We start from the raw sequence: 16,022 nt of genomic DNA, 5'->3' as shown, positions 1-16,022 counted from the left end.
ATTCATTTAAGAGGGGTGTCTGAGTCTCATAAAATATATATATATATATATATATAATAAATGTGTTAAAAATCTCACATTTATTGAGTTAAATTAGACTTAATTTTTTTTTATATTTTCCTTTTTCTTTAGCAAACTCATTCTTTGAAAGATGAGAAAAAGAAGTAAGCATGATGTTTTCAAGAAAATATGGTCAGATGAGATTTTCGTGAATAAGAAATTGTGCAAGCGCCTTGCACACGAGTGATTGTTGTGAGGAGGAGAAATTTGGGAAACGAAAAGCATGTGAAAATTAGATTCGATATAAAGAGTAATGTTAAATCGAGACGTAATTATTTGGCAAAATGAGAAAGTTGATGATGCAATTGGATGTGAAGGCACCTAGGAAAAGATAGAGGAGAAAAATTGATAGAAAAGGAAGCAGAAAGAGATGGTGGGAGGTGGATGCAGTATTATTATAGTAATTTGTTAGTGTGTTGCTTTAGATTTTGTGAATTTTGCAATGCAAGAAAGTTGTAAGATGAGGGGAGATGAGGTGGTTTAATGGGAGGCAAGAGAGGCGGTAGAAGGGGGATTGAAGTGGAAGTGAAAAGGAAATGTGGAGGTGAAACTGTGTGTGTGTGAGAAGTGAAGATTAAAATTGACAGAAGAACCAACGGCGGACGGTAAGTCAGCGTCAGCGTTGTAGGAAGCTGGAGAGTTAAAAACGTAATGGCAGAATGAGAGTCACGGTTGAAATTGAAACATGGAGCGTACAAATTAAATGAACTTTAACCCAGCTCTATTCATTTCCCCGACACCGACACTTTGCCAGACTGCTTCCTTTATCAACCCTTTAACACACATCACTCACAATATTCACGTTTCCCCTCTCCTCCTTTTATTTCTTCATTAATCATTTAAGATGGAACACCAACAACAATTATAATTAAAAAAGTTGGATCATTAGACTGATAAAAAATAATAATAATAATAATAATTAGAAGAAGAATGAAATTGGAAAGTAGTTAGTAAAAAAGAAAATGGAGAGGCAGGCACAGCACATGAGTTGCCGTGTGGTCCCCACAGACAGGCTGTCAAAGAATAGTATGCTTATGGTTGTGCTATTCTGTATTCCAGAGTATTGGTACGGTTCATTTCAGAGTTCTCATCTTTCTAACCTCAACAATTAAGCAAAGGGGAAAAGCATTGAAAGGTGAGGGAGAGAGACTGACAGAGACTCACCAACCATACCCCACTTCCACGCCTCTTCCTCTTCTTCTCTCTTCTCACTCTTTCTCTCAGTATCATATCCCCACAAAACACAAACATACGCACTTTCTCTCTTCCTCTCCCTCTACCTCCACCACCGCCATGGATTCCCCTTCCATCTATGGCGTCACCCACATCTTCACCCTCTTCATCGTCTTCCTTCTACCATTCCCTTCCCTCTCCGCATTCCCTCACAACTCTTCAACCACCCCTCAGGTTAACTCCAACTCCATCCTCGTTGCGCTTCTCGATTCCCATTACACCGAACTAGCCGAGCTCGTCGACAAAGCACTTCTTCTCCAGCAACTTGAAGATGCCGTCGGCAACCACAACATCACCGTCTTCGCGCCGCGAAACCAGGCCCTCGAACGCGACCTCGACCCCGAGTTCAAGCGCTTCCTCCTTGAGCCCCGCAATCTCCGCTCCCTTCAGACGCTCCTCATGTCCCACATTCTCCCCACGCGAATCTCCTCTCGCCACTGGCCCGCCGCCGACCGCCGCCACGCCACGCTCGGAAACCACCACCACTTGCATTTGGCCACCAAGCCCTCCGGTCAGATGACTGTCGACGCCGCCGAGATCCTCCGCGCTGACGACATCGTCCGTCCCGACGGCGTCATCCACGGCATTGAGCGTCTCCTAGTTCCCCGATCCGTCCAGGAGGACTTCAACCGCCGCCGAAACCTCGCTGCTATCTCCGCCGTCATCCCGGAGGGCGCGCCGGAAATCGATCCCCGCACCCACCGCCTCAAGAAGTCCGCCCCCGTCCCCGCCGGCGCCCCACCCGTGCTTCCAATCTACGACGCCATGGCGCCGGGACCGTCCATCGCGCCAGCACCTGCTCCAGGACCCGGAGGTGCGAAGCACCACTTCAACGGCGAGCGGCAGGTGAAGGACTTCATCCACACGCTCTTGCATTACGGAGGGTACAACGAAATGGCCGATATTCTCGTTAACCTAACGTCTCTGGCCACCGAAATGGGAAGGCTCGTTTCGGAGGGTTATGTTCTGACCGTTTTGGCCCCAAACGACGAAGCCATGGCGAAGTTAACGACGGATCAGTTGAGCGAACCTGGCGCGCCGGAGCAGATTATGTACTATCACATTATTCCCGAGTACCAAACCGAAGAGAGTATGTACAATGCCGTTAGAAGGTTCGGTAAGGTCAGTTACGATACGCTGCGCTTACCCCATAAGGTTCTCGCTCAGGAGTCTGACGGTTCCGTTAAATTCGGGCACGGCGATTCCTCCGCTTACTTGTTCGATCCTGATATTCACACCGATGGAAGGATCTCCGTCCAGGGAATTGACGGCGTTCTTTTCCCCCCGGAGGAATTGGAAGAACGCACCCGCCGCACCACTCCACTTGTCAAGGTTGCCGCTAAACCAAGGAGAGGTATTCTCTTTTTTTCCCTTTTCTTTTTAATTTATTTTAGTTTTGCTTGCTTGGGTTTATTCGTGCATTTTATTATAATTATTATCTGTGATGTCTTTTATTATAACCATTATTAGTGAGAGAATAATAGGGATTGATTTAGTTTTAGGTAGTCGGTGAGTAGTGTTGGGTTGGAGTGAGTATAGGGTAAAGGTAATTGAGTTAAGCACTTTTTATTTTGTGTTAGCTAGCAATTGGGTTGGGAAGGGAAGGGGATCGTGTTTATATTTATGGCATTAAGCTTTCTGGAAAGGGCACCACGTGTGAAACCATGGTTGTGTTTTACTTTTTAAGAAGGGAGTTTTAGTGGATCGCTTGTACAGTGAGTCTTCTCTTTTTCTATTGATTTATGTTTTGGCTAGCTAGGTTTATCTGGTTTTGGTTTCCACTTTGCACGGATCAACTATTTTGAGTGAAAATAGAAGAGAAAATTTGTACTATGTATGAATGTGGTAGTTTTTTTTGGTAGTAAGAGGAGCTTGGGTTAACACTTTATTTTGTTATATGAGAGATGGTGACAAAAAGGGTTGTGTCTATAGTCCCTCGACTAGTCCATGTCCACGTGATTGATCAATAAATCATATAAAAATAATTGTGTGTGCCAAGCTGTAAGCCACATTCATCTATTTTATTTACACTGTATTATAATTGTAGTCAACCAAGGTATTGGTTGGATTCCCTTCCTTTTTTACAATTACATAATGGTTTGATATGAATTTAGGTGGGATATAAAATTCATTTATTTCATTCACTCTCTCAATAATAAATAACTTGTTTTCTTTTTATTGTTTGCATGTGAAAATGAAATGGTATTGCCTGGCTAGTAGTTGACTTAACATTTTATTTTACCTAAACTCGTGTGACAGGGAAGTTAATGGAAGTGGCCTGTAGCATGCTTGGAGCTTTTGGACAAGTCTGCCAATGAAATCGTTCTCTCAACTAATCACAAAAACAATAAAAGAGTTAATGTATGTAAACTCCATGAATGGTAAGTGTGATTCATTGCTTTGGTGTGTTTTATTTTCTTGGATAACATAACATGACAGTGTGTTGTGATTCCATGAATTATGCAGTTGTAGAGTAATGATTTGAATACAAAGGAAGCATGGTCAGTCTATAAGCGGAGAGCGATGCGATTACACGGAAGATAACAAAAACAAATTTTCTGTCATTTTGTTTCATACTGTAATTACATACCATTTTTTTATTAAATTTTTATTTTATGTTGATTCTCCGTCTCTATGCGTAAATAACCGACGCCCCTTCTTGGTTGCCTTTTTTTGTTTATTGTATGTATGTGAATCAAGTCATACATAATCTACTTTATTATTCTCATGCCTTCCAAATCATTATTATTATTATTATAATATTATGCCTTCCAATTCCCAACTCGTTTTCTTTGGCAGAGTTTTAGAAGAAAGAAAAACAAAGAAGCGATGAAGTGATCTCAGCATGATAATATTTTTATTGAACTGAAGTGACTTCTGAACTGAAGTATTTTTTCTTCTAAACAAAGAAAGTAAAATGAATGCAGCTGTGGTTGAGGGCTTTATTTGATGGAGTCGCTCATTAATTGCAATATTAAATAAAAGTAAATACAGAAGAAATGAATTGCAGAAAGACAAATAAATAAAGCATTGATACTGCAAATAAATAATGAGAAATTACCAACAAAGAAAACAAGAACGTATAAATCGTAGTAAACAAATGTAGCCGTCTGAGTTTTGGGGTTTAGTGTTTTTCTTATTAAGACACACAGCTACTTCTTTTCGTAACTTATATCATTCTATGGCTTTACATAACTCTTCTCTCTCCACGATCTTCTTAATAATTTCTACTTCCATGAACTATTCTTCTCTTCATTCTACTTGTTCTATTTATATCCTACATAAATATCCATCAATGCAATTTTCTTAACAATAACACCTACCTTCAAATTATTCTCTACATTTCATATTTTTAAAATCATTAAATCATCAACTCATTATCAAATACATTGTCAAATAGATAGAGATCACTCTGTGTTAGTAAAATATCACCTTATGTGAGAGAGAAAACTGCAAATATCTAATCAATAAGTTTGACACAAATTCTATTACAATTGTTTCATCTATGAAAATTTATTGTTTTTTTTTTTTTTCATTTTGGAATCCATTGATGAAAGTCACTGCAAAGTTATTGTCTTCTTAACTCTAAAAATGGACTGAGATTTTTAATTAGATTAAGTTTGCGATCGTATTTATAACATCATAAAAATTAAGTACTTTGTTTATTGTAATTATATTTGTTAGACTTAATATTTTTAATATAGTTTTCTTAAATATATATAATATGAGCATGTAATGAATCTCATATTTATTAACTATATTTATTTCTATAAGGTAGCATTTGTATTATTGTTGATGTTTGTGCACTTCTTTTGACCAAACCATGTATGTTCTATAAGCTTATATGTCTTTATGACTTGACCTTTTTGTGTTTACAAGTGACTTTGAGATTTAACACCCTAAACCTCTTTTAATGTTTTTTTCCTTATTACCAAAACAATTTGATTCCTAAGTTACTAAATAAAGAAAATGTTGGTTGCATCAAAGGGGATAGAAATTTTAGCCATACTTGGGTGGTTCCTACTATCATAATAACTTAACTTTTCTCCAAAAAAATGAATTCCTTGGTTTAAGATCATGAAAATCTTCTCAAATTACCATCCACAACATATATTTTTAAAATCTCAATCACCAAAGCTTAAAAGCAAATATTTTCCTAGGAAAAAAAGAGAGAATAAGCACACCTTTCATCTCTTCCCAGATTTTGACATATTCTCTTGAATTATTGATTCATCATCTTGTGCACTCTAATATTCTTGCCGCCTGTATTCTTTTAGGTCATTTTCAATAAGTGAATGTTTCTTTTCATAATTTACCTTACCTTCTTAACCTAAATATATTCTAAAGGAAGTTCATTGTTATACATATTTCCTTTGATTTGAGTTTAATAAAGTAAACAAAAAACACGAATCTTTTATCAAGTTATAATTTTTTTAAAACGAAGAATATAAAGTCTGGCATTTTTTCAACGATGAACTATTTTTATTCATAGTATTATGATATATAATTTTTTCATAAAAAATATCACACGCCTTACTCTAAAATATCAAATTTTTTAACTGATTTATGAGATATTAAAACAAGAGAGGGATATATAAATTAGAGAAAATAAAATATACAAAAACAGCTTTAGACTATCATTTAATCACAAATATTCATTTGATAAGTTTCTTAACTTTCAAAATAGTTATTTAAAAAAATTATACCAAATTTTTTTTTTTACATTAATAATGTTTTTTTTACTGAACTTATATCATAAAGCTCCAAATCAATTTATTGAGGATAGTGTAGGAAAAAAACAACAAGAAACAAACATAAAATATTGTCATTAGAAGCCGAAGACGGCAAATAATAAAGTGTAAATCATAAATATTAAAAATATGTGCATACACAAAACTGTAAACAATATATTTGATTTTTTTTTTAAATTATATAATAATATTTAGAAAATAAAAAGAGAGGAAGAATATAGGATAATGCAAGGGAAAAATTACTAAAAAAAGGTAGCGAATCAAAATAAATTTTCTATTTTAAAAACTGAAAAAGGGATATATTTTTTTAAAAGAGTTTTTAGAAAATAATTAATGATCATGCATTGACAGAGTAAACACTATCATCATCCATAATAAATGAATATCGGTGTGATTTTTTAAAGTGATTATATGTCAATAAATTTATATGGTGATCTGTGACCAAACATCAAAGTGAAATTATTTGGCATTGTTAGTGTTTTTTATTTCTCCTTAAAGCTTGTTATTATTTTTCTTTGTTCTTTAAAGAAATACATTGAAGAAGAAAAAATGTTTCTTCCTGAGAATCCATATATTTTTCTCCCACTTTCATAAATTTTCATATTTTTGAAAATATTTATATGTAATATTTCAGATTACGTAATTTAGAAGTCATTTTTTAAATTCATAATTATCTTATGGATTACATAATCTAGAAGTATTTTTTTATGCATAATTAGTTTATGGATTACATAATCCGAAAACTACTATGAAATACAAACTTCTGAACTTTATAATCCGAATACCATTCTGAATTATATAATCCGAATACCATTTTGATTTATGTAATTCAAAGCAAGAAGATGATACAAGAAGAATAAAAAAGTATTTTTATGTTTTGTATGAGGGTGCCAGAAGCAGGAACTAACAGTCAAGAAGAAACAATCAGGTCCAAAACATTGTTTCTTTATTTCATTTGATCCACTAATGATAGTATGGGTCACGACTATTGTTGAGCCCAATAACTAAATACAAATTTCAATCCAATGCATCACAATTTTTTGCCATGGTGTTGCTAATTAATATTTACATACTTAAAAGATGTATTTATTTATCTGGCTATTTGATTTTTTTAAAGTAATATTAATTGAAGGGACAGGATCTTATTCAGCACTTGAGATAGTCAAGTGTGATGATCTCCGCCATTTATTTTTTAAAACTATTACTTCATATAGAAAATATATTATACTAATAAGGGTTATAATCTCGTCATAGTTTCATAAAAGAAGATTCATTCCTATTATACAAAAAGATAAAAAAAAAATGAGTATTTAAGCATAATATTAACTAAGCATGTATATGATTTTAAGAACTAACATTTTTTTTTTTTAAATCTTAACTTGAGTTTCAAAATATATTCTATAAAAGAATAAATATAATATATTAAAAGGTAAGTCTAATTTAATCTTATCAAATCAGTTTATCAAATAAGTTTATAAGATAAATTAAATTATATATTATGAAATATTTTTGTCATAAGATTAATATGAGATCTCTAACATAACATTAAAAAAATAATAAAAATAATTTTGAGAACGAAAATATGTTCAATTTTATCATACTATCTTATTTTATTTTATTGAGTTACTGTTTAATAGTATTAATAATTTTTATTATTTTATATATTAAAGGATATATTACTTTTAAATTTAATATATTTTCATTTCATTTATTTAAATTGATGTTGTTTTGTTTAAATTTGAGATATTATTTAAGATATTTAAATTTAAAATAGAAAGAATTTGAAACCATGAATTGGGGAGAAAAAGAAAATAAGTTTTGACGATTGTTTGGAAGGGGATATACACTAAAAACTTCTTTCTAAAGCCAAATGTATTATCTATTTTGGTAAATACAAGAGAAAAAATAAAAATAAAATATTTTGTTAAAATTAGTTTATGTATAAACTAACTTGTAATTTTTTCTCCTATTAGGATTTTTTGAAATATTTTTTAATTAATACAAGAGCTAACTTTAATTTGTAAAGAAATATAATTTATTTTTCTTTTGATTTTCTCTCTTAAAAATATCAATGAAAAAGTTTAGCATGCCCCTAGACACCTTACCATGATACATTAATTAACAGAGCTAAGAAGGTCAAAGGTCTGTGTGTCTTTAATCATACGTTAATCTAAATCAAATCAATTGTATCAAGTGCAAAGTTTTGTTCTTTCAATAAAAAAAAAACTACAACTATTAAAAAGCTGTCATGCAGAAGAAAGAATATATTTTTCTAGTGTCATTTTCCAATTGAAGAATAAGGGACAATTTTAAGTGTCAAATGCACTAATGAATTGCTAAATAATGAATTAATAAGGAATTTTAAAGTACATCACAGAGGGCAACAGCTCAACATAAAAAAGACAACTCTTATTTGCAATAATACTGGTTTATGATGAACATGAACCAACCTCTGTCTGTATTCACAATGATAACGAAATAATTAACAACACAGAACTCTAATCTTATATAATTATAAAGTTCGATGATATTAATCTACACTCCAACAATAACCTCATATGATGACACAGGCTCCGATGTAGTCGAATTTAGAAGCAGTGGACTATTTGATGGTTCAGATTGTAACTCCATCTCATTTTTGCTTTCAGAATTGTTATCATGTGGAACTTGGAATTCTTTGTTTTTCTCAGACTTCAGTTTGGCCTGGTTTTTTTGGATTGGTTTCTTTGAAATCACATCCTTATGACCCTTATTACCCTTGTTTGAATCATTCTGCTGTTGTTTCCCACCTGGACTGGAGCAAGACTTATCTTCTCCTGAATTGTTGTTCACTGCAGGTTCTTTGTGCCTTCCAAGCTTTGGGGATTTTGGGCGTGTTGTTGGTATCTAATTAGTAGATAAAATACATCAGAATACGTAAAGAGACAGAAAGAATGTCAAAAGATCAAGCCCCTTGAAAGAAGTACAAAAGAAGAGAGATTAAAAACATTGTAGCACCATAAACTGGCTTTTGTAATACCATCAAGATGAGAATCTATTACCATAGAAAGATTAAGGAGAAAAGATAGATCATAGATTATGAATGTTGGCAAACATTTCATAATCCCAATTGGAAGTTAAGTTTTATTTTAGATTAGTTACCTTCTTCAGCTCAACTTTTGGAGGTGGTTCCTTGTAGAAATTTGGCATTGGAGTGGCTTTGAATGTCAGGCTCTTCCTCAATAGCTTGATCTCTGCCTCTTGATTTTCCTGGTGGAAATCCAGAACAAAACATGGAGAGGGGGGAATAAGCTTAAAGCAGGCAGATAAGCTGTTGTGAAAACTTAAACCAGAATGTGCATGCATTTTTCAACATGTACTTGTGAGAGAGATAAAAATAGAATCAATTCATGCATTTCAACCTTTAAAAAGTTTAGATTAGAGATATAAAGAAAGTGTTGTATCATATAATTTAATTTTAATTTAAAAAAAAAGTTTGATTTATTCTATCTTTTTTATTTTTTCTATATAAGTAGTTATTGATAAGTTTATCTAAAATATTTCCATGTTAGTTAAGTTATTGTGATGATATATACCTTTGATTTTGCTTGTAGGTTAGTTTTCTCTGCTTCCTTGGCTATAGTTTTTTCCTCCAACTTAGAGAAAAACTGAGTAAAAAGGGATAAATTAGGATTAATATCTGGTTCTGGCATTGGCAATATAACATCAACTGGGTGTAAGGTTTAAGCAACTACCTCCTTCCGCTTTTCAGCTCTTTCTTCCAATCGAAAGGAAAATCCAGTTCCACTGCTTCTCAGACGAGGAGTAGCACTTCTGACACACATGTACAAGAAAGTTTTTTTAACATTTTAGCTAAAAGTAGAAGAGAAAAGGTACCCTATAAGAAATAGAAGAGAAAGGATGAGAATATATCCTCAGAGTTATAGGTTATAAATCATACGAAGTTGTGGAGTGACAATCATCATCATCCTTATTTGCTTTTGCAGTTTTTGCTGTGTTTGACACATGGTCATCAAGTCTGCAACAGTGTAAAAACCATAACGTGATAATTTCATGATTCCATTCAGCAATCTTCTGAACATAAATTTTCCAATACATGCACAAGAATTGAGTTACCTCAAACTAAAAATGATTGATACCAACACTATAAACCTAATACTGAAGCAAAAATGTATAGAAGGATTTAGTAAATCTTGGCTAAAAAATGTATAGAAGGTTGTAACTTACAACGATGCCTCAGAAATTTGGCTCTTGGTGGCTGGAGAAACAGGAGTAGTCCTTCCAAACTGGTAGACAGAAACTAAAGTCATGAACATAGAAACCAATGATAAGAGGCAATGAAGTTATGCAAAGAAATTCAATGAGGAATTGAAAATCTCTACCGCAGAGCGTTTCAAACCAGACATGCCAGCAATGGTTTTTGCGAGTGAGTTCACTCCAGAGTTTGTGGACTTGTTTAAATCACGAACGGGGGCCTCACCTCTAATCCCATTATTACCTTGAACGTGTTTAACTTTTGTCTTCACAATATACCCATTAAAGCTTTTCTGCATAACATCTTCATCAGATGATTTGGCTGGGAAAGAAATGCTCTGGGAAAGGGATGGCCTTTGTTTTTGAGATATTGAGATGAGACTCTTCAAATTATCTTTGGCATATTTTTTGCTCTTGGAAGCAACACTTGCTCTACCACCAGTTTCCTAACCACGTTAACTTAATTAGTAAGAGCCTTCTACTGTGAGTTACGTGTTGTAACTGAAAACACCACCGATAGTTTAGTTTAAACAAATAATAATTCAGATACGTTCTGTATGATACCTTAGTAGCACCTTTTGAGTTTTTATTTGCAGAAGAAGTTTTGGAGGCTTCAACAGCAGCAGAAATGGGGTCTTTAGCCTCCACCATGGGTTTAGATACTTCATTCTTTGTCTGAATCTCTGCACCGTTACAGTCCTTTTCCTCTTCTTTCTTTATATTCTCCACCTTGGTTGTTACCCCGATGACACGTTTCTCTTCCTCCACAGCAATCCCGTTTTCAGATTCCATTGTGCTGTTAACAATTTCGCAAAAATGAAAGTCGAGTTGAAGGATGATCCTCCTTAAAAAAAAGAATTATTTTTCCTTGTTTCTGGTGCACACAACTGAATAGTACTATGATTATTGATATAGAACCAAATATAAAATAAACTATGAGTAGCCCAACAAAAACAAAAGAGTAAACGGTTGTGTAAGGATTAGTCTCATGGCAAACTTAATACACAGAAAAGATTGAGTTGATCTGAATGTAGAACACACAGAATTGAATAACAGAAGCAGTTGTAGAATCAAATAAGAGCAGGAAGGTGAAAAATAAGGAAGTGAGATGTAAAATATTGAGCATGAATAATACCTTAAAGGATGAAGAGAGGAGAAAAGAGAAGTGGATGGTGGTTTGGATTAGTTGGAAAGAAAAGTGAAGTGAGAGGAGGTTTCTAATAGGAAGTGGCAGGAAGACAGAACACAATGACTTTTCTACCACTCCTAACTCCCTAACTCCCTAACTCTGTAACTGTCACTGGAAGCAAACTTCTTTTCTTATCTTGTTTAACTGTCACTCCTCTTTCCTTCTTTCTTAATCACCTCAGTTCTAATAATCCATCATTTCCCTCACATCACTTCTTTCATAATAATTATTATCGTTTCCTAAAGGAAGCTTTCTTTATAATATTTTTGGTTTCCAGATTTTGGCACAGACAAATCTACGTGCCTGTCTGTCCACAAAATGCTCACCATGGTTCAACCAAGTTGACCCCAGTAATGAAGACAACCTAAACTTTAATTCTTACCATTTATCTTATTTTTTTATATTGAATGGATGGTAGAAGAATTGGTGATAGAAGAAATGATGAAGAGTAATTGGAATGGGAAGTGCAGTGTTGGGGTTGAGAACATGGGAATGGTGACAAGTGAGTGTTGTTGGATGACATGGCAGGAGGAAGGAACATGACTGGTGGCACGTTAGGCCAACCTTGACAACTACCCCACCACCTCCCACCAACCGCGCTTCAGCTGTCACAACTTCCACTCTTCCCTTCTTTCTTTCATTATATTTTCTGGGATCCAATTTCTTAGATCATATAACATTCATAGCTAAATAATTATATTTTCAGCTATGGTTAGTTTTTAAACTTTCAACTCAGTTACAAATTTATTAAAGAAGAAGGTTTTTGTAAATTGTCATGACTTTAACTCTATATAAAGACCATATTCATCAAACAACACTTAATATTTTTTAAAGGATTTTTCATAACAGTTAATAAGAAATTATTTAAAAATAATTCTTTTACTCTGAAACAAAATATATTTGTATATTATTCAACTATTTTTGCAAATTTTTTTTTCATTTTTTCACAATTCAAGATTGTTTAAACATTTTTTTTTTTGACTCTTCTATTTACTTAGTGTGTTTTATTCTTTGTCATCTATACTGAATAATGTTGGCTTGATTCTTTATCTTTGAGATACTATTCTCTCCATGAAATAATGTTAAAATTTGTGATACTAACCAGGTTTTGTAATATGTGTACTCTTCATCCATATTTTGGAACAAAAGAGAATTAACACTATGTTTGCTTCTAGGGGTATATTGTTGATAAAGACTGAAGTGACGATGCACCTCATGTTTGTTTTTGTGAATGTGGAGGGATCTGGGGACGTGGAAATGGAGGGATGAGGGTTAGCGAAGGTGAATGAAGCACTAAAAAGAAAATCACGTGGACACTGTGAAGATTACATCTTTGCCTACCAAACTTCATGATTTGATCATTCGATGACATTCTTTTTGCTCTCTGCATGCATGCACATATATCTTCAAAGAGAGTGAAGTATGTTTTTACATATTCAAAATAACATAATTGATTAACCATATGAAAATACATGTAACATAATTGATTAACCCATAAAAAACAGTTCATAATCGATTATCCACAATGTATATCCGATTATTTTCTTTTTTTAACATAATTGATCATGTGGTATGTTAATGAAAACATAATCAATTATGTTGTTATAAATATGTATATAATTAATTATGATTATTTTTGGAGGCGAAATATAATCTATTATGTTCTTTTTCTTTCTAGATTTCCCACTTTCAGGTTTTGAATAGTTTTTGTTTGGTTTTTTAATTTTATGTGGGTGTTTTGAGGTCTTTTCTTGATGCGAATTCTTATTTTTTAGGGATATAATTTTTTTAAAAAAACTATATTTTTGTTTGTGTATTAGTGGGGTTTCACCAGTGTTTATGCATGTGTTTATTTATTATGTATTTAAGTTATTTTATTTGTTTTATAGTTGGTTAATTTGAATGAATTGATTATGGGTTACTTGAAATTAATTTGAAGAAATTGTTATATTTATATTTTAGTTTATATTTTGATTAATAAACTAACCTTAATACTTACCTTATTATTTATAAGTATTGAAGGAAATCATAATATTAAGTTATTATATATTTTAAAAATTATTAATTTATATGTAAGAAATTGTATTTAATTTCTATTAGGAGTTATTGTCAGATATTTATGTATAAGGGTTTGATCCTGAAGTGGTTCATATTTATTTATTTATTTTATTGTTGACAAAAAAAATATGTAAGAAATTGTTGTGAATAATTATAATATAAAAGATTGTATTACATAATTTAAATTTAAAGTTATATTTATGTACATAAATTGGTTATAATTTAAATTAATTATCAAATGTGAATAAAAGAAGTAAATATATGATTTCAAATTGAATAGTTATATTAACAAATTAATTATCCCTACTTTAAAAACTGTTACCTATAATTTTCAATAGATTTTTCTTACAAATTCATTCTAAAATACCTAAATCAAAAAATAATAACTTTTCTCACACTTTTTTTTATCAAATTCTCACACACCAGTTCTTCAAATACTCAAATTTTCTCAATTAACATATCAGAGTTTCCCAATTAACATAGCATAAGTTTTGAATCACATCATCTTAACCTATCTTCATGTGATCGTGTCGTGATTATGCACCTGGTAGGGTCACATCTCCAACTAACTACTCAATACAACATACAAATAATATTGAAAAAGGAATCATATATTTAAATTTTAATATATTGAATTTAATATTAAATAAATTTATACAATGTATTAAATCAGTGCATGCTTGATTATAGTTATATTAATTAACTTAAGTTTTCTTTCCCTGTGAGAATTTGGCCGGAGGTGGAACGTTGCTTTCTAGACAAGAACAAATCTAGCCACCTCCTTTTATAGTTAGACTTCTATTCTGTCTCTTAGTTTTTTTTTTTGATCGGCAATAATTCTGTCTCTTAGTAAATTGCAAAAAACGATACAATTATTTTCTTTACTGTTTGTTGTTTAATGTAAATCAATTAGATAATTGAGTATCATAAATATCAGCAAACCATTTTTTTTAAAGGAATGCCATCAGAATATTTATTAAAAATTAGAGTAAAATGTAATATACAGTAAAAACGTCGATAATATCTTTTATAAACGTATTCAATTTTGTATTTAATATTTTAAATGCACTGCTCGTCTTATTTATTTTTTATTCCATTTTTTTTATAATTTGTTTCTATTTATTACATTACTCATTTCATATTATTTATCTTGTATTATGTGCTAAATTCGATTTCAATCTTGTGAGCTATTTGTGTGGGCAGGCAGTGCGTGCGCTCTACGCGCAAACATGTCATTATGATTTGCATGGCTCCAACAGGTGGACCTCCATCCATTCAATCTCTTGGTAACATGCACGTGCCCTAGGACGCATTTTATGTTATGTTATTATTCTTATTGTTATTGTTATTATTATATTAAAAATTAATATTTAAAAAAAAATAGAATTACATCGACTAGGTTATTGAGTTTTTAATTAATCGAATAATTTGACTAAAATGGTTAGAAATCCAAGTGAGTGCAATCATCACCATATAAACTGGTTTTATGGGTTTTAGATAAACTTAAAGTTTATTTTGTAATAAAAATCAATTACATTTTAAAAAACAAGCCAATAAAAAAAAAAAAGAGTGGAGATAATGAGGAGAGAAAATAAGGGATTAGTTGATTCGGTGAACTCACCTTTAACAGCTAACCATGAAAGTAACAAGTGTAGTGACAACATTCCTCATACATCTGATTGGATTGTGAAATTATTTGACCAAGTGATAGACAACAGTCACCAAATTCATTAAATACTTGAAGACAAAATGGCCTAGTTTGAACTGAAAAGAGAATGTTAATCTTAATTGGTGTAATGAACCCCCTCTTAATGTAAGAATTTGATGATGAGTTTAACAGCCAAATCCCACTCATTGATATGCCAGAACTTATGTTATGACCCATGACAATTACACTCAAGCCAACTTCTGGATGATGAAATGGGGTACATATGCACTATCACTCAACCATCTTGTAGGCATCATGTTTTTAATAAATGACCATGTCCACATTATTTCTCTCATTATGTAATCCAATTAATGACAAACTTTGTACATTCAAAGGATTTCACTGTATCTTAAATAATTTTCCAATTACCGAAGCCCAAAAAGAAAGAGAAAGATTTGTTTAGGTTGCATTAGATTCTCGATTTAAAAGTCTTGATTTTCATTGTACATAACATGAGACAGAAAGAGACGAGACAATGATAATTTAAAGAACAGCATATAGCCAGCCATATGCATACCCCCACAAATTCAGACCCTTATGAGAGGCACTGACTTAGTTCAGAGCATCTTGCATTCTCCACCTCAAAATGCTTCAGGAATAGTTCAAAGCAAACAAACTAGTCAAAAACACGTAACGAATGAAGGAATTTTGCTCCCATTTTAGCATTTTTCCTATGTCTTCTTCTCAGTCACACACACACACTCACATGAGGAGATATATAATGAAAAGCAATTCTAATTTCTAAATTGGGGGAAGAATAAGTCTTCAG

The 16,022-nt window shown here is 32.4% G+C and overlaps 2 protein-coding genes across 4 annotated transcripts; one reads left to right on the top strand and one right to left on the bottom strand.

The window, feature by feature from the left end:
• The first annotated feature begins 1,115 nt into the window (after window positions 1–1,115).
• Window positions 1,116–4,021, top strand: FLA16 (FASCICLIN-like arabinogalactan protein 16 precursor). Of its 2 annotated transcripts, none has more exons than XR_011081667.2 (3): window positions 1,116–2,647; window positions 3,553–3,674; window positions 3,760–4,021. XR_011081667.2 is itself a non-coding variant. In XM_068617498.2 (3 exons), exons 1-2 carry the CDS (start codon window positions 1,354–1,356, stop codon window positions 3,609–3,611), a joined length of 1,353 nt encoding a protein of 450 aa, XP_068473599.2. In that variant the 5' UTR covers window positions 1,129–1,353; the 3' UTR covers window positions 3,612–3,654; window positions 3,760–4,021. The 2 variants fall into 2 exon arrangements, 1 of the variants encoding a protein (XP_068473599.2); XM_068617498.2 differs by having other exon boundaries at window positions 1,129–2,647; window positions 3,553–3,654.
• A 4,418-nt stretch (window positions 4,022–8,439) lies between these two features.
• LOC137814652 (uncharacterized) lies at window positions 8,440–11,967 on the bottom strand. Of its 2 annotated transcripts, none has more exons than XM_068617496.2 (9): window positions 11,434–11,967; window positions 10,863–11,094; window positions 10,427–10,744; window positions 10,272–10,330; window positions 9,985–10,062; window positions 9,779–9,857; window positions 9,620–9,691; window positions 9,186–9,293; window positions 8,440–8,930 (listed from the first exon to the last, which is right to left on the bottom strand). In XM_068617496.2, exons 2-9 carry the CDS (start codon window positions 11,088–11,090, stop codon window positions 8,580–8,582), a joined length of 1,293 nt encoding a protein of 430 aa, XP_068473597.2. In that variant the 5' UTR covers window positions 11,091–11,094; window positions 11,434–11,967; the 3' UTR covers window positions 8,440–8,579. The 2 variants fall into 2 exon arrangements, with proteins under 2 accessions (XP_068473597.2, XP_068473598.2); XM_068617497.2 differs by having other exon boundaries at window positions 9,779–9,854.
• Window positions 11,968–16,022: the final 4,055 nt, after the last annotated feature.

Source organism: Phaseolus vulgaris, chromosome 1, assembly GCF_051622355.1.
Source record: "Phaseolus vulgaris cultivar YP4 chromosome 1, ASM5162235v1, whole genome shotgun sequence".
NCBI classification, from domain to species: domain Eukaryota; kingdom Viridiplantae; phylum Streptophyta; class Magnoliopsida; order Fabales; family Fabaceae; genus Phaseolus; species Phaseolus vulgaris.
This window is presented reverse-complemented; position numbering and strand designations above follow the sequence as displayed.